The sequence below is a fragment of the Hippocampus guttulatus genome, chromosome 12 (genome assembly GCF_054856545.1).
Source record: "Hippocampus guttulatus isolate MCC_2025c chromosome 12, RoL_Hgut_1.0, whole genome shotgun sequence".
In the NCBI taxonomy this organism is placed as follows: domain Eukaryota; kingdom Metazoa; phylum Chordata; class Actinopteri; order Syngnathiformes; family Syngnathidae; genus Hippocampus; species Hippocampus guttulatus.
In genome coordinates this window covers 11350001-11372775 of record NC_141272.1, presented here as the reverse complement: position 1 = coordinate 11372775, position 22775 = coordinate 11350001, and the positions used below count along the sequence as shown (strand labels likewise).

Here is a 22775-nt window from a genome sequence, read left to right as displayed (position 1 = left end):
CTAAAGAATGGAAAAAGATAGAAACACTTTTTTTTTTTTTGCTGAAACATGAGAGTCCAAACTTTATTTTGGTAGGCTCCATGTTTATATAGCATGAGAACCAAATATTCTGTGGGCCTTGCAAGATCAGTCAAAATCCAGTAAAACGCTGGGATTGAGGGGGTTGCTCCAGTGAAAATGGCTGGGATTTAATGAGTTCATGAACACCAATCACAAATGTAATATATGTGAACCCATAAAGAGCCATAATGATATTTGCTGACTGTAAAATTTGAAGTTCTGATGAACTTCAGATGAACTCGCACTTGATTTGCAAAATCCTCTCATTACTGAGAGCCTCAGTGCCTCCTCACATGCATTTCAACATCGTTTTTTTTTTTAATCCTTCATTTATAGCTGCTAATAAGTTAAATTAGCGCTGTAGTGCTCACAGCCAGCAAAGCAGCATTTCAACAAGGGGAATGTGTTCATATATTCCCCCACTCGAGTGGTGAGCTTTTCATTTTAATCCGCAAACATCATCGACCCTTCAGGGCTGCATTCGCGCAGAATGTTGCATTCATTCACATTGACAGGAATGTTCCTCTGGGCCTTCATATATTAGATGGTTGTCAGGGAGGGGACACTGTGTACAGTCAGGCCGCACATACACACACGTAGTACACACTCACTAGCTCGCTGGGGATTGCAACATAAAAAAATAAAAATAAAGAAAAAAGAACAACTTTTCACCGTGATGGAACCTCCTACTCAAATGTGTTAAAGTGATACATAACTCTGACACTTGATAATCCCCCGTAGCTGCACACACATAGGTACTTCTTTCCAAGTCAAGTGATAAATGACCTGAGCTCGTACTGGAGGTGGGCCAGTGCCGTTTTTTTTTTTCTTCAAGAGAAAAACTGGTAGGACGCTTCCCACTGAGGAAGTATATTGTAGTACTCACTCCCACACGGACGTGTTTTTTACATAAATCACATACATATCACATGCGGCACCTTCCATAAATTACAGGCAGAACAATGAAATACGGGTCCACGAGAAAGGAAGAAAGGTCAGAAGGGACAATTAACATCTCGATCAACCTGTTGCCATTTCACATAACAGAATTATAACAGGCCCAGACACGGACTCACACTGACTACATAGAGACAAGATCAGCATGATTTCATTATACAGTGGCAAACTGACGACTAGTGCCCCAACTTTTCACATCGCACATGGTTCTCTTGGCATTTGGTATGCAGAACAAGTGCTGCTGCGCATGTGTGTCTATATTCCAATCCAATCCAAAAATAAAAATAAATAAATAAAAATGTGAAATTTCGTTGCACGAAGGTGTAATGACAATAAAGCAATCCAATCCAATATTTGGCACTGGTTGCTAGGCTCCATAACAGGAAGTAACCGGGTGGTTCGGACGTAAATTACCGTATTGGCCCGAATATAAGACGTGTTTTTTGCATTGAAATAAGACTGAAAAAGTGGGGGTCGTCTTATATTCGGGGTCTAGACATTATACCCATTCACGACGCTAGATGGCGCCAGATAACATTGAAGCGAATGCTGAACTTGACTCTCCAGGCCAAAGTAAACCCGTCACGAAGAATAAAAATAGCAGTTGCACGAAGAAGAAAAATAAAAAATAGCGGTAAGAAAGAAAAGAGAAGAAAATAATAGAAGAGATAACAGAAAATGGAGAAACATAGTGACAATCTGGAGAAAAGTGGGTCGAACATCGGCCAGGTTAACCGGCACCTGAGGAGAAGTTATGATGTCATTTACATTTCAAAAACCAGAAGCCATTCAATGTGATTGCACTTTAGATTACATATTTAAATGTTCAGATATTAAGATTTGAATGAGGCAAAATAACATGCTTTTTCTCTCAAATATATTGTTATAATCATTTGTTTCAGATGTACAGTACTGTAATTATTTTCTGTATAAAAATTCATTTGGTGTTCAAAAAGTCTTTTTTCAAACTTGAGTCTTGAAAAAGAGGGGGTCGTCTTATAATCAGGGCCGTCTTATATTCGGGCCAATACGGTAGTTCCATCAGAAATCCCCATCTTTGTGTGTAATGCAGAGGAGATTTGTGATACAAGTGAAGCATGAGTCGCTTATTTGCTTGATTTTTATATTAAGGTAACATTTTCAATGTTATGCTAAATTCTGATATCATGTCTGTACCGCTTTCAACCAAACTCGTGTTGATCACTGTGCCTTCTTTCTCACGTCACGTCTGTCTTGTGTCCCGGAGCTTGGGGGACTGGGAAACTGCATTAATCATTTTCCCCCACCATTTTCTCCTTGTCATTTATCTTACAACTGCGCCAAAATCTCTTGTTGTTGTCATTGTGAAATCACTCCACCACTACCATCTGTCAATGCCGCAGCACCGCACCGCCAATTGTGCCAGGAATTGTTTGAAAACTATTCCATTTGGGCGCATAATTCATTTTCTGTCATAAAGTCTGATTATGACAACTGATTTCATCTTCTCTCCCTTTAGATGCAGATGAGTGTGAAATGAAAATATGTGTCCATGCCCGCTCATGCCGCAACCTGATTGGTGGATACCTGTGTGATTGTCTTCCTGGATGGGCGGGGTCAAAATGTGACATCAGTGAGTGTAACATCTGTCAGCTTCACAGCAACTTGCCGACCCTTTCTTTCACGTGTTTTTAAAAGTGCATTTTGTCGTAAATCATTATGCATTTGTATGATTTTTATATATTTTTTTCCATTAGGGAACAACAGCTGTCAGGGCTTGTGTCTCAATGGGGGACATTGTGAGGTGAGTCCGTATATTTCTTGCATAAATGTCCACAAACTGAACACAAAAGGGACTTTGAACTGCCTCATAAAGGAACAGATGTCGGCATCCAGATGCTTGTGCCCGCCTGGCTTCTCGGGAAAAAACTGTCAAATTCGCCTCAACCTTTGTGATAGCGCCCCCTGTCTGCATGGAGGGCATTGCACAGAGAAGGATGAACGTGCCGTTGCCTGTGACTGCCCTTTGGGGTATTCTGGAATCTTCTGTGAGGTGGGTAAAGCCTCGCAGTTTGTTAGATAGAGCATAAGAATTTGCAAGATATGATGTTTTTCTTGTGTGGCCTAGTAGCAGCTGGGCAGGGAGTTTTTTTCTTAAACCAAACCATTCTGGAACATTTAGTCAAGGCAATTCTACGACTAACAGTAATAATACAAATAATATCTAGCTATCAAGGAGTATTGGCACCACACTATAAATTTGCAACTTTTTATAAAATCTAAAATAATAATAATAATAATTTATTCTTGCTTGCAATAAACAGATTTTAAAAATGGATGGAATATATACAATTTTATTACTTTAATCTAAGAAATGCACAACTTTATTCCACAAAATATTTTCTCAACAATCCCCCCACCCTAAATCTTTTTGAATATGCAACTACATTTTCGTAGCACCATGTCATTTTTCCCCCTTGAAAATGCACAATTTTTCTTGAAAATATATTAATGTATTTTCTTACAATGACAACTTTATTCTTTTATAAGATTATAAGCGTAAACCTGAAAATATGCCAAAAATTTTAAAAATATGCCCTTTTCTCTTTATACAAGTACGACTCTTAAATCATGTCCACGTTCTCAAAGACATGCAACCTTATTCTAAAACGATCTCTTAATAGCATTTCTTTTTCAGTGTGGCCCCATTGCTCTTTTTTATGCTGCAAGACTAACAGCAAATGTGAATGTTCCTTTTCGTTTCCTGTCATTGTGAACACCCTACTTTTTTATTTTAGATTGTGCTGGATGTGTGCAACCCCAACCCCTGCTCGCAGGGGATGCCCTGTCACAACATCGATGGCAACTACATGTGTGCCTGTCCAGAGGGTTACCATGGAAACGAGTGCCTCAGCCAAAAGAGCCCTTGTTTTGGACCTCACTGTCCAGGTAAGACGATGGAAAGATCAATAGATAGATAGATTGATAGACTCGAAGGGAAATTTACAAAACATTTTTTGTGATGGAGTTTTTGTCAGGATTCATATTTCATGTATTTTTGCCACCCCCTCCAAGGTGCCATGTCAGACACAAAAGGGGGCATCAGCTTCTACATGGTCCTGTTGGGCGTTCTAGCACTGGTGATGGTATGCGGCTGCACCGCGTGTGCCTTGGTCCTCTCCCACCTGCAGCACAAGCGGAAAAAGCAGCATGCCGTCCCGCCGGAGGAGGGCACCATCAACAATCAGAGGGAGTATGTCAACCTCATCCGAAACCTGGACCACCTTGTCCCCCCGCCCCTTCCGCCTCCTGCCATCCCGCTGGTTCAGACGCCGCCCACCACGGCCGCCGCCGCCGCCGCCGTTAGCCCGCACTGCTATGAGGAAATTGAGCTGACTTTCCCTCCCACGCCGGCCCCCTCGCACTCGTCATCCCCTGGGCTGAAGCAGGCCCCCGCTCCAAAATTGGACATTTCCAACCAGGAGCGGGAGAAGCTAAACCGCATCCACTGCACAGACAGCCACGAGCTACAAGTGTGACCCTTGAAATCTGAGGCTTAATTTTTTTTCTTGCTTACTTTGCACTCTCTCGCTCACAGGGTCCACATTTCTTGTTTGGCCTTTCGTGTTGTTGAGACTCTGCAGATGATGTCATGAGCTTGGATACTTCAAGCTGCAATCCCACCTAAAGTTCCAAGAACTTTTAATACTCTGTACTTGTACTCCCGGTACTATGACAGACCTGGTTTGAAGGAAAAGACTCATGACTGTCGATGGAGATGGTGTTCTGTGTGTGGTGTGTTGTATTGGTCATTATGAGTAAACTATGAGAACAGTGCGTCCAATTTGTCATCATAAATATTGAACGGATTTAACATTTATGATAGCCTTCACTGAAAATTACTTTTCACCACAGGATAATTTTTTTGAGAGACATCTGAGAATCGGGCCTTTGCTGACTTTTGATCAGAAAAGGAAAAATGCTGACATTCGTCCTGATTGTTTGGTGTTGTAGCCTGCTTTAGTAGTCCGTATATGAACAGGTGTAGACAAGGTTAAAAAACAAAAGTGGTCAGGAGCTTTGGAATCAGAGTTGTTCAGCACTGCAGACCCCATCTGAGCCTTTTTGAGCAGACCCTCCGAATTCATAAACACAACGGTCCTCAAATGCTTACAGAGTCAAGTTTTCTTTGGTGGAAGTGCGCCATAGTGACCTCCGAGTGCCTGAAACAGTCTCAGTCACAATAATTCAGGCCAAAAATCTGAGAATGGCATCGATTACCAAATGAATGGATGATTATTTAAAGTCCAACAGGATGAATGTGAGATTATTTAAAGCAGCCAGTGTACACATTTTCTTCTATTTACAAGGGGGAAGCTTCATTTTCCAACACATTTTCTGGGTTCTGAGTTTGTGTGCGAAAGACAATACAATATAGGAAATATGTCAGGACACAATCCTCCGAGATGTGCTTTAAAGCCTCATGATTTTTTTTAAACCATACACTCACTGTTGCCTGTCTTGTTTCTATGACTATACCTTTTTTGTTTGTTTTTTGCCTGTAAGATAGTTTGTACATAATTTTATTGTAAATATTGATGCCTCCCTTTTTTTGTACCGTGGATCAGTCTGAGAGTATCACTCTTGTTGTTTTACTATCGTTCTGTAATAAAAGTGCATTTAACAGTTTGGGATTGTTGAAACCTGAAGTCGTAAAATGTCCTCGGAATTAGGCTGATTCTTTGGATTTGTTTTAGTTTTGTAACCACTCGAGAAAAAGAGAGAAAGGGATGCCCCAGTCTGAATGTGAGGATTTTGTGTCAATGTGAGCGTTGTCGATTGTAGCATATATTCTCAGAATAATGTCTAAGTCAAATCTACCTCGCTGAATTTACAACATTTGAAAGTTCTGTAAATAACGTCGGCTGACTCAGCTCCATGTAGGGCGCTGGAATTCAACACCCTACTTTGCCAATATCGTTTATATTGCACGAAGACTGACTGTGCGTGTCAAACTTTTCATTAGAGGAAAGGGGGAGACTTCTTTGCGTCATAAAATGAGACAACAGATAAACTAATCAATTTTACATTTATTAACTGTATACTATTTATTCTTGTCATCAAAAAATAAATATACACTTACTGTCTGTTGAAATGTTTTTATTACAGTCGTTTTTCCTGAAAGAAATGTATTCTTTGCACTAAATAACGAATGCCAGATTTTGTAATCAATGAGATCTAAAACATTTCTGTTGGATTTTTTTCCTCACTCTTAAGGATCTGAGACACTGTTGGGTAACACCAGTAAGCATGCCTTTTTGTTTTTTTTACAGATGCAAATGATCTGCCTTCTGTTTTTCTCTTGCAAATCAGGTTTTCATAGTACAGTAATTCTAATAATACTAATGCGACTTTTCATAGTAATTCTAATATTGAAATATTTCATAATATATGTGAATTTAGGGTTAGTTTCAGCAAAAGGTGGAGGGTTTTTCCTGAAAAGTCATAGCTATACATTATGTACGTATGGTAAAACTAAAATCCATATTGCGCAAACTTTTATAGGTCAAACTGACAGTGTAAAAAGGAAAGGCATTTTCTGACAGCGGGGATGCAGAAGACAGTTAATGGCAAGGTGGATGTGACAAACATGAACTTTGACTAGCGCAAACAGCAGCTGTCGAGTAGGGCTTCCTGTAACCGCTCTACTCAGGAGCCTGCTGTGTGCACCAGGATGTCACACATGACAACATGTATGCGCACAAGAGAGAAGCTTCAAATTTAATATCTGGAGTGGGTAAAATCTATCTGAATTTTGTCCAAGTTGTGAAATACGTTCAGACAGATTATGGGTTGGGGCCGGAATCAACATAAAGCTGACGTGCTCACCATTTGGTATGTTGTCATTAACAAATACATATTTTAAAAAATGTACATAATTGGGTTAGTAAACATAATTTTAAAAACTAACTATATAGTCACATTATATTTTTAAGCTTAAATATTTTTTTAAATGTCATGTCATTACATTTCATTTAATTTAATCTGTAACTGACTACTTTTGGTTTCGATAATATAAACATGTTTTGCTTCAACATTTTGAATTTGAGGGGGTTACAGTCATATTACAGCCATTATTTTTAAAAAACAATTTGCTTTTTTTTTTCAAATTTAGTCTTTCACATTTTAATCGACGTTTTATTTTTAAAATGAACCGACTTAAATCAAAGATAATGTAGTAATGCCCAAGTCCAGCAGGGGGATCATTGCCTTCCACCACCGTTAAATTCCACGAGTTAGAAAGGTAGCACGGAAGAAGGCGTGTACGGTGGCCTCTCTGGCTCAGCGAATTTTAACCCAGTTTTCTAATTGTTGCCCTTAAAACAGGTAGGTCGCGTCCACGTTAAATGTAATTAAATATGCTTTTTGAACCATTCCTTACGAAGCCAGCTGATTTCTCATTTACTGTGATGCATTCAGCCGCTGATAGCTAAGCTAAGCTAAACTAGCCTCTCGGTTAAGCCCCCTGCGACGACACGCGCTATCCGTCAAATCGGTGCGGCTCCTGACAAACCGTTTGCGTGCTTTTAAAACATTTTGACTTTTCTGTTTGTTCCAAAATGTGTTTTAAGAAATGTGAGACGAGGAACGAAGTGGGCGTTTAAATATTGCAATGAGGTTAGCTGTAGTTGAACTGTTTCCACATGCAAATTGGCGTGTAAGTACTTGTTCTTCTTCGGTTAGCGTAGTTACGAAAAGTGACCATTTTCTAATTTATGCACACTAAAAACGCGGTCTATCGTAGATAATGCTACCAGACCTTTATTTGAAAACTTTGAGGAATTCCCCCCCCCCCCAGCAGTTTCAGTTCTATCACAAAATGACAGCAACATTCGCAGCTTCAAGTAATACCACTTCCTTCTTACTCACGACCACCACCATTCACACAAAATATATTTTTTAGTTTTTGTCATATTTTATATCGTCAAAAGTTTCTGTCATGTCAATAAATCCCTGCTTTTGCAACGTGGAAATGCACACCTCGGATGACACGTCTTGAACAATGTTCAGCATCATTGACTCCAAGATTGTCTTCCACGAAGGTCTTCTCTTGACAGACAGAAAAAAAAGTGAAAATGATTTGCCGCAGGTTGTCTTTTTTTCTTAGCGAGAATAAACTTGTTAGTCACTTTTATTAAATATAGTGGCTAAGAAGGTCGGAAAGGTTTTCAACACTGACTGGGTTCTTGTAAACTAGCTCTTGATCACAGCAATGTTGTAAGCAAGGGCGTTGTCCTTTGAACTGCAGAAGCCGCCGAGAAGATCACCCTTCTGATGACTAAAACAATCAAAGCAAAATCTCTGCCTCGAAGCTTCCCAGAGATCATTTTTCCCTATGGACTAAAGTTACTGCAGTCGCGCGCATTACTGCGTGTAGAAATAAATTGATGCAGTGAGATAGGTGGAAAAAGTCAAGACGGTATGTCAAACGTTTGGGATAATTTTATGATGGGGGAAAAAAAAAAAGAAGATAAAATGGAGTATGTCGATGTGTACCACACAGCATGTTGACAAGCTCCAACACAAGGTAACATGTTGTTGCGCAAGTTAGAACATATTTGCGGTTTTAAAAATATGCTGTAGCCGCAGCCCTAAAATTAATCGACAAAATCAATTGGTTGTCCAAAGGCTTGTGTGGGAGCGGCATGGCGTTGGACTGGTTAGCAGTGCAGAGGTGCAGGGTTTTGTTATCCTCGTGGCCGTTTTCTCTGGGCACTCCGGTTTCCTCCACATTCCAAAAACATGCGTGGCAGTTGAATGGAACACTCTAAATTCCCACTCGGCGTGAGTGTGAGTGCAAATGGTTTGTGTGCGCCCTGCGATCGGCTGGCAGCCAGTTTAGGGTGTACGACTACTGGCCGAAGACAGCTGCGATAAGCAGAGTAGAAAATGGATGGCTGAATGGATGGATGGAACAGTGTGGAAAAAAAATCTGGTGACTGACCACAAAAGTTCTGGTAACTTTTCCTTTTCCCTTTCCCCACTGCAGCAACCGTGCCCCGCCGCGCCCCCACCCCCAGTGGCGCCGTCATGTGGCAGGAGGCCCGCAAGCACGAGCGCAAGCTCCGTGGCATGATGGTCGACTACAAGCGACGTGGCGAGCGCCGCCGAGAGTACTACGAGAAGATCGTAAGTTGGTTTGCAAAAGTCGGGAAATGTTCAAAATTGGAAACCCAGCCAATGCAGAATAAGGGGAACAGAAATAATAATAATAAATGTGACTAAACCAGGAATTGACGAAATTGAATGTTAGCTCTTAATTTGGGTCCCAGTTGGGGCAAATTTATTGTCGCATTATTCTGATTTAAAACATCTGGATTTCATGCAAGTGCAGTTAAATATGAAGAGCCCATTGCCCTATATGGTTTAGCAAGAAAGCAGAGGTTTCGCTTGAAAACCCCAAAAGGGAGATACTTTTTTTTTGCTACTTTTTGATGGTCTGAGAGGAGGGAGCGTTTTCATTCTAAAACAGAGCAATTATTCATTCAAATATTTATAACTGTAAAATTTGAATTACAAAATAAATGTCAAACCTTTTAATTGTATTTCTTTTTGTCCTGAATGTCTGCTTATTACAAAACAATATTAATATTCATGCCATACCGTTTATTAAATGACCCCTAATTCCTAACAATTACAAAGAAACATTTCAAAATATATTTGCCATGAAATTTACTGAAACTTGTCCAACCTTAATCTTAAGTGACAGCGTTACTTGCTTGCGTGGTGATAATCGTTCTGCCTCGCCGCTGCTTGGTTTTCCATCCCTCTGTCTTGTTTAGTAGTTTCCTTTTGTGTTGACCTGAGCTGGCTCATTTAGCTTTGTAAAAGTTTAGAAACATGAGGCAACCACGAAGCGATTTTGGGAGCAACATTGGCACAGGTGTTATATATAATCTTTTCGCGTCTGCTCATTTTTTGTCTCCTTTTAGAAAAAGGATCCGGCCCAGTTCCTTCAGGTTCATGGTCGAGCCTACAAGATCCATTTGGATCCTGCCGTGGCTCTGGCTGCAGAGTCTCCCATCAACATGTAAGGAGGGGAGACGTGCACACACACACGTGCACACACGCACTTTTATGAACACAACAATTGGTATCAAAATTACTAGCGGTATCGGTACGCTGTATTTGTGAGTACTGTACTGGAGTCAATACTGGTATCCTTCTGGGGAAAACACTTGTATTGAACATCCCAAATTTTTGGTTATTAAAATATAATAGCGTTACAACACTCATTACTACTCGTGCATTTTGTTTCCAACCTTTTCTCATTTGCTGTGGTATTTTAAGTAACTCGCTGGATATTCTTTTGTGTGTTTGTGTCTTAAAGGATGCCATGGCAAGGTGATGCCAGTAACATGATTGACCGTTTTGACGTACGGGCTCACCTAGACTACGTCCCCACCTACACGCCTCCACTCATCACCACACCGTGAGTTTAGATCCACTCTATATTTTACCCGTCAATTTCATTTCTGTTACACGTTTTTATAAGAGACACTGACATGTGGGTTTGTTTCTTTGAGCTGCATGAGTCCTACACATGAAATATTTCAGTTCTGATGTTCTTTCCTGCCTGTTGACTGTGTTTTTTTGTTTTGTTTTTTGTTCCGCCTCCTCAGAAGCCCAGAGCAGGAGATGGAGGAGAGGAAATGCAATTATGAGCGCTACAGAGGCTTGGTGCAGAACGACTTTGCCAACAGTCAGTAATGTGTTCTCTGACATCCAGCACAGGAGCGAACGATAATTGTCTTGTTGAATCAAGATCGTGATGAACACTTTAAATATTTCAGTAACTGTTGATTAATGCTCCTTTTAGGGGCTGTATTTATGATGCAGTGTTGTGCTTAAACTCTCTGGTGTCCCCCTGCAGTCTCTGAGGAGCAGTGTTTGTACCAGATCTACGTGGATGAACTCTATGGTGGGCTACAGAAGCCAAACGAAGAAGAGAAGAAAAAGTATACGCGATAATTTCTCTCACCCCAGTTTGTGTGTGCGTTTTGTGTGAGTGAGAAAGAGCGCGATTGTGACAGAGTAAGGTCAGTGCTCAAGTACGTGCAAGTACATACATGTAAGTAAAGCACTGGTTTCTCACCAGCGGTGGCAATTGTCTGGTTGCAGGCTGGCTGAGAAAAAGGTCGCCATCGGTTACACATATGAGAACAGCACCGTGACAGACCCTGACCCCGCTTCGGACAAAGATGAAGACAATTCGGAGAATAGCGAATCTGAAGAAGATGAGGTCATCCCCGATATCGGTGAGCTCGAAAAACATCGTGACAGGCTTTCTAACGGGCTTTGAGCTGGTTGTAATTTGGGGTCATGATTGTTCTGCCGCAGCACTGTAATTAGATCAATATAGATATTGAGGAGCTTTCAGTGTCATGCATTTTGTCCATCATCCACTTGATGAATTGAATGTAATTGCACACAATTTGAACTAAGTGATGGTGTCCAAATAGCGTGGGTGCTTGTGCACTGACAGATGTGGAGGTTGACATTGACGAGCTGAACCACGAGCAGGAGACGGAGCTCAACAAAACAGCCACTCCTTACGGAATGGCAGAAGGAGACTTTGTCAGGTATGATTTTTAAATCAACATATCATAGGCGCTCTTCACTTTTGAGAGGATTCAGCGTTTGCCAATCCCTGTTCTTAAAGAGGAAGTAAATACTTTGTTGAAATGGGAAAAAAAGCATTGGTATCAGCCACAAAATTAAAACTTTTCATGTGTACATATTATATGATATGTGTTCACATTATTTTAAGGGGCATCTATATTTATATTTTATTTTTAATTCATAATTGTGTGTTATCCGTCAATAACATCCATCAGTTTGCTAGCTATAGGGGCGCAGTTGAGCTGCAGCAGGGGTGCCCAATATGTCGATCGCGACGGGTATAGGGCGGAATTAAAACTCATTCAATACCAGCCAATTCTAGACCAAGTCTGAAAAGACGTTTAAAAACGTCTTTGGGAGTGAATGAGTTAAATAATTGTTTTTAATACGATATGTTTTTGTTAATGTACACTGCACCCTCAGCATCCTATCAGTTTCACTTACACAAAAAAGTACTTAAAAAAAAACAAATAAAAAAGCAGGTCACCTTTAACCTACGGTAGCGCGTGACCCGCATCACTGGAAATTTGTTCGCGACCAGCAGTCTGCAATTGCAGCAATCGGAGCTGTTGTGATATACAGTATACATCCTTTTTTTCCTGATTCTCCTACAAAGTTTGATTCATCTGCAATCCACCAGTGGCACTGGCAAAGAGGGAGAAACATTTTAAAACGGTACACGAAGGTTTCTGCACTTAGCACGCTGCAAAAGTGCGTCCCATGCCTCCATGTCAGGTCTCTATTAAGGTAGGCGGTTGATTTCCTTTTCGCAAACTGTAGTATCGACTTGACTTTTCTATTTCGGGGCCATTATGCTTGTCCCTCGTCATGGCGTGTGTGTGTGCACATGCAATAACGGTTCGATTGCGGCAGGTTGGTTGCTTGAGCAGGTCGTGAGGAAAAAAAGGTTGGGCACCCCTGAGCTGGAGACTCTCAGCTCACTTTGAGAGAGACTGGTCGCTGAGGCACAACAGAACTTCACACATGTAGCTCTGAGCTGAGATTTGAACTCTACTCCTTCTCGACTGTGTCAAACATTCAGGTTCTTTCCTGCCTTCAGTAAACATAGCGTAAAAACAGTCTGTTTTTGGTGGATACAGGAGCTGCTTGGTATTGCTCCTTATTGGCACTAGACGGCACTGTTTCCCACGATTTAAGCAGTGGTTTCCTCCTCATTTCCGTTTATGTCTGACACCGATGAGGGATGTGTGACAATGCATAGCTTGACTTAAAAGTGTGTCGTAATTGTGCCCGTCAGGATGTTGAGGAAGGATAAAGAGGAGGTGGAGGCCATCAAGCATGCCAAGGCGCTGGAGGCTGAGAAAGCCATGTACTCTGTAAGGATAAGTCCTTTCTAGGAAAGTGTGTGTGTGGGCGCGCGCGTGTTTTGTGACCTTATGTGACATGTTTGTTGATTTTAGGGTCGTCGTTCCCGCAGACAGAGGAGAGAGTTCAGAGAGAAAAGACTTAAAGGACGACAAATCAGTCCGCCCAGGTACATCCAGATCGACGGAAGCTATACAATACAGAGCCCGTCCACCGTGACCAATTTTGTCCTTGTCATTTTTTAAATTCTATTTGGTAGATTTTTAAAAAAATTAAATATTATTTTTTTACAGTGTTATTAGAGAGAAACTGCATGCTGATTCTTCAGAATGGTCTTGATATATCGAGGACTCGCAATAAAAATATATTTAAAAGCGTGATGTAAAAAGCACATTACGAGCCACTATTTTACCAGTTTGTTTGACTTTGTTTCTTCTTGCTCCATCTTCAGCTATGCCAGGAGAGATAGTCCAACCTACGATCCTTACAAACGGTGTGCTTGCCCTTCTATTCAATGTTTTTTGTTTTTCTCTCAACCTTGTTGCGGACTCTCTTTTAGCAATGTTTTTCTTTGATTTTTCAGACCAGAATCGGAATCCAGCTCTGAGTCCCGCTCACGCTCTCGGACCCCCGGTCCAGAGAAGATCACCTTCATCACCAGCTTTGGAGGCAGCGACGATGAAGCTGTGGCGGCAGCAGCGGCAGCCGCGGCACAGGCCGCCGCCTCCCACGCCGGCCAGAGCTCCTACGCGCCGCATCCCGCAGGTCATAGCAGGGGCTCCCGGTCGGTAACTTTCCCTCCTCCTGGCTTTTCATTGGTTAGTTTGTTGACATGATCGCTGGCAACGGGAGATTCCTCTCATTTGAGGCATGTTTTTTTTTTCTTCCCCTCCTAAATAAATAGATATGAGTTGAGGTTCAAAAATCTTCTGTGCATAATGTGCCAAGAGATTTAGGTTATGTCTGCAGTTACCGAAATATTTTTGAAAAGGTGTCCGTCCAAATGACAACACACTTTTTGGCTCTCGTGGAATTTAGTTAGCTAATTTGGTTTTATGTGTCTTGAGCCTTCCGTTCATAATAATGTACACTGTAGAAAATCAGCACTTGACTATTCAGAGCCTGCCAGACAATCTGAATAAATATTTAATCTAATGAATATATCAATTGATAGCACTCACGTGTGTCAGCGTACGAAGTGAAATCCGCCTATGCAAAGGGAAGGAAACATACTTTAATTACGTTTTTTGTCATTCTCCCCCCCCCGTTTCTAAAAAGGTCTGACATTTTGCATCCCAAATACGGAGAATAGAATAACCTGTTCTACCAAGCAAATGCAGAGCACAACTTATGTTACCATGCAGAGTTGCAATGACGCTAGCAGCTGCTTAGCTTCGCCAACTTATTGCTGCTTTGTCGCTTTATTTAGCAACTTTCCAATTGCAATGAGCAGCAAATCCAGCCACTTTTTCTGGTCTTATTGGAGATTCTGTGACCCTTTCCAGAGCAGATGTTAACCCCTCTGTGTCCAAACTGCAAATAAAAGGTGCAAAGTAAGGTTGTCTTAAACAGATATTTTTGGAATAGAGTTAACCTATTGATTACTCGGGTAAACGCCCCATTTTCCCCAATTTACATTTAAATGCTGAAGATGGAGTCACTCACATTGATAAAAACCTATGTTTGCTTGTCGCCAAAAGACCAAAACGTATAAAAATGTTTTTTTTTTTTTTTAAATATGCATGTCCGGGTGAACACGGCCTCAGTGATTTGACAGGTTTCAACACACTGCCTGTCACTCACTTTGATCAATCAGAGTAATCAATTGTATAACTCAGAAGTGGGAAATAATCAGCCTATGTGCTCGACCGTTCACGTGATAGAAACTTGGTCTGTTTTCGTTCAGGAGACGGAGGTCCTCGTCCAGTCGTTCCCCATCATACACCACCTCTGGCTCTTCTTCACGGTCCTCCTCTTCGTCCTCCCATTCACACGGCCGAGGGCGGCGAGGAAGGGACGGCCGGCGTTCTCGGACCCACTCCCGCATGAGACGACATTCCCGGTCATACTCGCGCGACCGAGGGGGGTCCCGGAGGAGACGCGAGCGGACGCGTTCTCGGTCTCGGTCTCGATCTCGATCTCGATCGAGAGCCAGAGAGCGAACAAGGGAGAGGAAGCGATACTCTTCAAGGAGACGGACAAGGTGAGGACGTGTCCGTCATTCAACATTCTTTTTAACTACTGTATGTGTGTCTGTCCCCTGACCTCCCCTTGGTTTTCAGATCTCGCTCCAGCTCACGGCAGGGGGGTTCCTCTCGGCGAAGCGTCCGCAGCAGCGGCGCTCACCGGCGGGGCGAGAGCAGCAGTGGCAGCCCCTCGTCATCCCCCGACCGCCTCAACCACAGCTCCTCCCCTGACGACAGAGGGCCCCCTATTTCTGCTAACACCGTTACCGACAAACTAAGAAAGTAAGAACATGGAGATATTCTATGAGCGTTAAGTAACCATTGAACAGAATGTAAAGGGGGGGGGTCCTTGATTTACGACCTTGAGTTCCATTCTTATGACGGTGATAGAAGTCCGAACGTGCTGTAGTCTATCACTAACTAATGCAGTAGTAAAGCCGTAATTGGTCCAGAAATATGAAACAATCAAATGAAAAATGCGGAGTCCGGTGGTAAATGAGTGTACCGTCTTGTGCCACGTGACTACATATTCCTATGCTGCTTCATAAGCACACAAATGTTATGTCACTTTTCGGCATGCCATGATTAATCGAGTAATTTGATTTAAAATATTCTATTTGTATGCGATCAATCCAGTATGTAGTTGGTAGAATGATTTGATAGCCGGAGTCCGAGTCACAACCCATCATTAACTGAGGACCCGCAGTCCCAACTCACAAAATGTGGGCACTTAATGGAACAAAACAACCACCATTTATTTTGCAGAAGTTTAATCAACCATGAAAACATCTCTATATATGTTTTTCTAATTAGTTTATAATTTTGTACCACGGAGCCTCAAACTCTCGTGTGGTCAAACAGTGGCCATTACAAATAAACCTGGCCGGTATATGAGAACATTGTTAGTGACATTTGAAAAAGGCCTCAGACAAATCAAGACACCCAAGCAATATTGATTTGAGAAGTTGTAATCTGTTCCAGGGGTAGCCATGATCAAACCTTTCAAAGGGAAGATAAGATAAGATCAACTTTATTTGTCCCACACTGGGGAAATTTGCAGTCTACAGCAGCAGAATTGGTGGTGGTGGGTGGCGGTGGGCGTAAAATCAAGGTAGTAATAAGTCACGGTAAAAATGGTCTTGGCAATATTTTCTATGCGACCCGCTAGTCTAAACGGTATTCTGATTAATAGTGCAATTGTGGAAAATGACGTGAGAAGCAAAATGCACCTGCTTCCCCGCCATCTCGGGTGGCGGCCATTTTGCCACTTGCTGTCATCTGAAAATGAAATCACAGTTGCTCAGAGGTCAGGTAATGACCAATCAAGGCTGTGCAACTGTGATGTCATTTCAGTCAACAACAAGTAGCAAAATAGCCGCCTCCTGAGATGGAAAAAAAAAAGGGTCACGAATGTAATTTGAATCCAATTGCTGCATTTGGAACGGTAGAACACAGAACATATTGTAAAAAACTATTTTGACTTCCCCTTTAAAACGTACTTTATGCTACAAGCAATTTTTAAGTAACATTTTAACATTCTTAACTGTTATACAAGTGTTTAAAAAAAAAAGTTGTCCAAAATGAAAGAAAACTATCATCACATTTTTAAGAAATGAATGAACACCCAAAGCACTTCAAAGCAATAATCTCAATGATAACTCATTGTTAATATCAAGATGTTTCAAAGTTTAGTCAATTTGAATCACAGCATTCTTTCTTGTTATCCCAGTTTAAAAAGAATCAATGCCCAAATGATCAACCTTCAAATTGAGAGAGCCCACTCTGCGATGGAGGTGGGCGTCCACTCTTGTCTGTCCTAACTTCTCCACGCTTCCTTGTCGTCCCTGCAGGCCTGAAACAGCGGGTGGTAAAAAGACGGGAGCTGCCAAAGTCAGTAAGAATTTGATGTGGCAGAGGTTTCTTGCTAAAGCCTACTACGCCTCCCTCATCCCTGACAGGCTGACGTGGCCGCCGTCCACCACGCGCAGACGTAGAAGCCCCGTGTCGCCCCTGAAAATAATCTTTTCTTTCTGTTTTAACCCCCCCCCCCCCCCCATACACATACCCCTTAGTCAAAGCCTCCACTGCACAAAAGTGGGAAAAAGTCAGTGAAACAGTGCGCCAGTCGACTGGACTTTTTTGTCTTGGTGTGCGTGTTGTTGTTAATATTTACTTTTTAGCTTTGGTTTGTTCTAGCTAATGAGTGTGCTTTAACCCTGGTGATTATGACTTCGTAGGGTGTGGACAAATGTCTGGGCTTGTTTAAACAATAGAACATATTTCAATGCCCTACAGTTTTCAACTGTGAGATCACGGAGTGTGATAGTGTTTTACTGTCAATCATTGCGGAGTTGTTGTTTTTTTTGTGCTGTCCACCTCCTCCTCTTCCTCCTCCTCCTCCCTGCCGCTGCTTGTTCATCTTTTCCTGGCAAAGAATCGTTGTAGTTTTGCATACACGCCATGCCTCTCAGTCAAGAGTTGCACTCGCCCTCCCGCGTTCGACTCGCCTGCGGTGTTGTGGCCTGCCATCTTTCTTGCCTGGCCAGGTTTGAACAGCCCACTGCTGGGTGTGTCGGCGGCAAAGCGCCACTGGCTCTTTTGTGAACTCGCCGGACCTGAACTTGCTTTTGTTTTTCATCGCGTCCCTCGCTGCTCTCTCAGCTGTCCTCGTGCATTAATCTCCTCTTAGCCCGCTGTGCTCCCCCCCCCCCCCCCCCCCCCACCTTTCTATTTACTAATTTACTGGACACTTGTGTCAAGGGCACGTGTGGCGAAAGGTTCCAAAGATGAGAAAGTACTTCATTCACCTGTTTACCCACTTTTGAATCATCCAAAGTGTCCACTCCAAATTGTATCGAGCGCGCTGTTGTGAAGTTGCTAATATAACGGTGTCGCCCGCAGTCCAAGCTGACGCCACAGGAGAAGCTCAAGCTCCGCATGCAGAAGGCCCTCAACAGGCAGTGTGAGTGCGTGCAACAACAAGTGGGACATGTCATTTCCTCTGTGATATTTGCTCAATGTTTCCCCTCTCCTGCAGCCAAGGCGGATAAGAAAGCGGCCCAGGTGAAGATCAAGCAGCAGGAGCACAAACGGCAGGTGCGTGTGTGTGTTCTTGTGTCCCTTCTTCAGTGTGTGTGTGTGTGAATGTTCATGGTTTTTTTTTTTGTGTAGGTTTTCTGATGTGTTTATTTGTGTGTGTTCATTCATGTGTGTGTTTTGTCATGTTTTTGTGTTCTTTAGCGTATGTGTTTGTATGTTCGTGGGTTTTATTTTCATCGTTTTGAAAATGCTTAGTTGCATTGTTGTTTTTATTAGTTTTGATTTTTTTTTTTTGTCACACCATGTGTTTGTCAGGTGTGAGATTTAAAAAGGTCACAGTATTGTTATATTCCATTGAAAAATAGGTATTAATTGACTGCAGCAAACAGATGAATTGCCACTCAAAACTTAAATATTACAGTCCACAAAAACCTGAAGTGCAGTCCGTGACGCTGCTTCAAAGTTTTGATCCAAATGGTGTATATTTTCAAAATCACAGTAACCTGAAAACACATGAATATCACAACGTAAGGTAAAGCCATTCATGAAACACTGAGGCGTCTCAAATACATCTTTTGAGATTTCCAATTGTAGCCATGTCCACAATGCTGACGGCTGTCTGAATTTCGTTCCCTGTGTTTTGTGGCCTGGATTTAACTCCACTTTCAGGGGGATGTCCAGGGAAAAATTTAGAGTACACAAGAGACAGGACGAGCACTTTGAGAATAATGAGAGTTGCAATTCAATCAAAAACCTGCACGCAAGGAGACCTTTCACGTACAAGCTAATAGCTAACCAAAGAAGTGTCGGTCTCGTAATCCTTTGACGAGGTCATACAGTACACGCACACATCAACAGGCAGTTATCTGCCTTCCCCAACTGCCGACCACCCCAACTGCAGACATCTCGCTTGGTCTGACAGCAAAGTGGTAATACAGTATTAGAGAGAGGAGGAACAAGGTCTGCTTTGAGAAACTGTAAACAGAGACAAAATGATCACCCACTTTCACTTCACTAGTTTTGATCCATGACAGTGACCAATAACATTTAGTTACTTCATGTATGAAATGCGCGACATAAATAAAGCCGCCTTGCCTTAAAAATCAACCCAAGAAACACATGTATGGAATAATTGGAAAAGGTGACAACCGAGAACATTTTTGCGACGATTATAGTTTGATTTTGTTAAGCGTGTTTCAATTGTTTGGTTTTCGTTCTTGCGCGTTTTCACTTTGGTGTCAACAAAGACTGTCCTATCCTCCATTTCCTCTTATTGCTCAAGTGATTGTTCTACAGGAGCGAGAGGGCGAACTACGAGCCATGGCACGCAAGATACGCATGAAGTAAGGCGGTGTGTGCGCAGGTGGACCCTTTGGTATTTGAGTGTGTTGAAATGTGTCTGACCTCAAGGCTTCTCTGTTTAGGGAGCGTGAGCGGCGCGAAAAAGAGCGGGATGAATGGGAGCGACAGTACGGACGCCAGAGCAGCAACTCGCCCTCTTCCTCTCCCTCCAAATATGGTAAGGCTGTGAGGGTCAGCAGCCTCGCAGGAGCAAACATTTACCAGCCCGATCCTCAGACTCGGACAATAGAGCCGCTTTCGAAAGGGGTCCTCAATAGGCAGTCAAAGGCTGGATTTCCTCTGCATGGTTCAAGTGACACGATTCCTTTTTTTTTTTTTTTTTTACTCTCCAGTGTCACAATTGGGATATGAGTCTTGGGCGCTTATCGCGCCTCTTCGGGTCAGAATCAGACTTTCGCCAATTGTTGATACAAATTTGACATGTATCCGATATGTACCAATGTGAGTGCAGCAGAAACACGCATGGCCTTAGACCTTTTGAGTGCGAGCTTGATGTCATCTAAATATACCACATTGGTGACAGTCCTTAGAGGTGTCTCCGCAAACAATTAAAAAAAAAATGAACACATTAAAAAGCACCCGCTTTAAATCGAAGCTACATCTCAACTTAGAAAATAAAAATGTAGTCTAAAAAGTCCAAGAAAGTCGACATTAAATAGATATTTAAATGTAAAAATTAAAAAAAAAGTTTGACACTCTTTTTTTAATATTAGTTCACATTGTTTAGATGCATCCAGTCATGGTCAGTCAAAGACATTAAATATTCAAATCATGTAAAACGTGTTTCCTTAAATGAAGTAGGAGGAGAGCCCTCTATCACTTTTAATGCCATTGTTTTTTTGTTTTTTTTGTGAATGGACTGGCCAAAATGTGAGTAGAGCCTAGCCCATGACGCATTGTCGTGTTTAAAAACTGATGTAAGTAACCCTAAGTAGCATTTTAGACCAGGGTGCCTTATGTTTTCTGACAGCTTTATGGGCCATAAGAGGGTCTTGTGGCGTTTGCTTGTGTTCTGATGACGACTCTGTGTGCTCTTGTCCCTCAGGCCGAGATTCCAGCTCATCCAGAAGGTATGTGAGGACGCCTCTTCCTCTTCACATTCTGTGCCCGTCACTATTATTTATGCTTCATTACATTTCTCTCAACTAGAATTGACTTTGATTACAGAGCAATTAAAAAAAGAATAACCTAAGAGAACCACAGCCAGACATAAGTCATAGTAATGAATAATATTAATACTAAATAACAAAATACTATTCTTTTTGAAAAATTACAAATCTCTGTGGGGGGGAAAAAACCCAACACTAATTGTTCACAGTCCTGCAGCACCGTATCTGTCTGTGGAGCAAACGAGTTGAAATAGTTGCATCACTCTAAGAATTTGATAAGAAATGTCGAAGCAAAATCTGTGCCTTTTGCGTAGAAGGGTTTTTCCACACGGAGTAATGGTACTGTGGACACGTGAACCGTTCTGTATAGAAATAAGGTGGTGCAATGGCAAGTTTGTAAAAGTAAAAAAAAAGTACTTTTCCTCTTAAAAAGTAGAACAAAATATCATACTGACAAAAGGTAGCGTTGTCAGCGAGTTTAGCATAGCCTACCACAAGCTAGCTGGAATGTATTTTAATGCCCCCGCAAGTGGTCAAGGATGCATTTCAGTCACTTTATTGAAGAAACGGGAACTAAAAAAAACAAACAAACTAACATGTAATAAGCAGATCGTCCATGAGCTGCAGCGGCCGTAACTGTTGCCGAGTAACTTAACATGTTAACAGCCAGCTAAATGTACTCCGACGCCCACGTCACTCACCAGGTCATGCCTCGCCTTTTTAAGCCGCACACACTCAGTCAAATGGTATGGAAAGTGAGGATGACAAAAAACCCTGCAGCTCGCATTCACATTTCGTTGTTTAATAATCCCAAATCAATTTTTATCCGATTACTCAGTTAATCGATGGGATAATCTGTAGAATCGTTTCAAAATATATATTAAATAGCTGCAACCGTTAACCAATCTTTGACATTCCTTATGATGGCCGCCTGCTGTTCCACAAGTGGCCTTTTGGCTGTCTCAAGGTGTCAAGTAGCGGTCAGATTTCCTCGAGGAGGCAGAGGAGGACTTTATGATCCCTTCAATATTAGAGTCCCCTCCCGTCTCACAGTCCGACTTGTTGAAGTCTCCACTCTGCAGCTAATGCTAATGACACAGTAAGCATTAAATGACTGATGATTCCTATAAATTACCATGCTGGCCTTTTTAGGTTGTTGTGAGGTCATCAATACAACAGCAGACATTGTTTAGCCAAAGCCATCAGTGTGGAATCTGGCATACTAATCACACAATAATTCATTTTTACTGTTGTCTTTATTTATTTTTTATTTTTTTCCCAATTTCCTTCTTGTACTTTTAGGAAGTACCGGTCCCGGTCCCGGTCCCACTCTCGCTCTCGCTCTCGCTCCAGAAGTCCGTACAGCAGACACTGAGTTGAAATATCAGAGGATTTCCTTGAACAATAAATCAGAACATAAGCCAGGGTGACTGTTGTTGACACACAAACACCTCAGACATGTATGTATGTATGTATGTATGTATGTAACATGTTCTCTCTCAAACCAAGGTGTGTGCGTGCTGTGCACACACAGTATGATTAAATGTTTACCATGTCGCTTTTCTGTCACTCTTCTCATATTTGGCATGAAAAGATGCTGCGGGTTATGAAACTGGTTTGCGTTGTCTTTTTTTCTCCTTCAACCTCCACATGCTCCTCTCTACTCATATTTCAGTACGACTCCCATCCACACACCGAGCACCTTTGAAGTTCTCCTTTCTGGATATTTTAGATGTAATTTCTGCGCTAAATCACGATTACATTAAAGGCCTCACTCACCCCCCGCCCCCACACCCCACTTTTTTTTAAATTATATATAAACACAATAGTCCCTGCTCTGGCATGTCCCAATAAAAGTGATCATGAAGCAAAATGAAGGTTTATGTTGTTTTTTTTATAATCTCTCAAAGTAGCATTGACTTGTCTCATGTTTAAGGAGATTATTGTTCCATTTAAACTAAAACCTCTTTCTTTGAGGATTCCTCAACAGGAGTTAATGAAAATAACTTGTTCCAGTGTCCAACGGCAATGTAAAAAAAAATCGCACAGGTAAGTAACATTCTGTGTCATCTCT

At 41.9% G+C, this 22775-nt stretch overlaps 2 protein-coding genes across 6 annotated transcripts in view; both read left to right on the top strand.

The window, feature by feature from the left end:
* Positions 1 to 6143, top strand: part of LOC147197397 (uncharacterized) — a 39978-nt gene extending 33835 nt beyond the window's left edge. The window contains exons 10-14 of the mRNA XM_086125963.1: positions 2516 to 2629; positions 2754 to 2800; positions 2873 to 3049; positions 3795 to 3945; positions 4072 to 6143. Of these exons, the coding sequence (XP_085982089.1) occupies positions 2516 to 2629; positions 2754 to 2800; positions 2873 to 3049; positions 3795 to 3945; positions 4072 to 4535 (953 nt within the window). The 3' untranslated portion in view covers positions 4536 to 6143. The remainder of the gene's footprint in view (positions 1 to 2515; positions 2630 to 2753; positions 2801 to 2872; positions 3050 to 3794; positions 3946 to 4071) is intronic.
* A 1148-nt stretch (positions 6144 to 7291) lies between these two features.
* Positions 7292 to 22574, top strand: clasrp (CLK4-associating serine/arginine rich protein). Of its 5 annotated transcripts, XM_086125498.1 has the most exons (21): positions 7292 to 7383; positions 9047 to 9186; positions 9990 to 10087; positions 10388 to 10489; positions 10680 to 10759; positions 10931 to 11015; positions 11179 to 11315; positions 11543 to 11639; positions 12938 to 13016; positions 13101 to 13174; positions 13457 to 13498; positions 13589 to 13789; positions 14912 to 15208; positions 15288 to 15473; positions 17042 to 17081; positions 18093 to 18153; positions 18229 to 18287; positions 19527 to 19573; positions 19655 to 19749; positions 20638 to 20662; positions 22004 to 22574. In XM_086125498.1, the coding sequence occupies exons 2-21, from the start codon at positions 9088 to 9090 to the stop codon at positions 22074 to 22076; spliced, it is 1977 nt and encodes a 658-aa protein (XP_085981624.1). In that variant the 5' UTR covers positions 7292 to 7383; positions 9047 to 9087; the 3' UTR covers positions 22077 to 22574. The 5 variants fall into 5 exon arrangements, 1 of the variants encoding a protein (XP_085981624.1); XR_015102468.1 differs by lacking the exons at positions 20638 to 20662; positions 22004 to 22574 and having other exon boundaries at positions 17042 to 17085; XR_015102467.1 differs by lacking the exons at positions 20638 to 20662; positions 22004 to 22574 and having other exon boundaries at positions 19513 to 19573; positions 19655 to 19740.
* The last annotated feature ends 201 nt before the right edge of the window (positions 22575 to 22775 follow it).

What these genes read in the sequence shown, in the direction of transcription:
- clasrp (XM_086125498.1), top strand. Translation starts at nt 9,088, where the DNA reads ATGTGGCAGGAGGCCCGCAAGCACGAGCGCAAGCTCCGTGGCATGATG. An exon ending in CCTCCACTCATCACCACACC is followed by an intron (nt 10,490 to 10,679) that starts GTGAGTTTAGAT and finishes CCGCCTCCTCAG; the next exon opens with AAGCCCAGAGCAGGAGATGG. An exon ending in GAAGGCCCTCAACAGGCAGT is followed by an intron (nt 18,154 to 18,228) that starts GTGAGTGCGTGC and finishes CCTCTCCTGCAG; the next exon opens with CCAAGGCGGATAAGAAAGCG.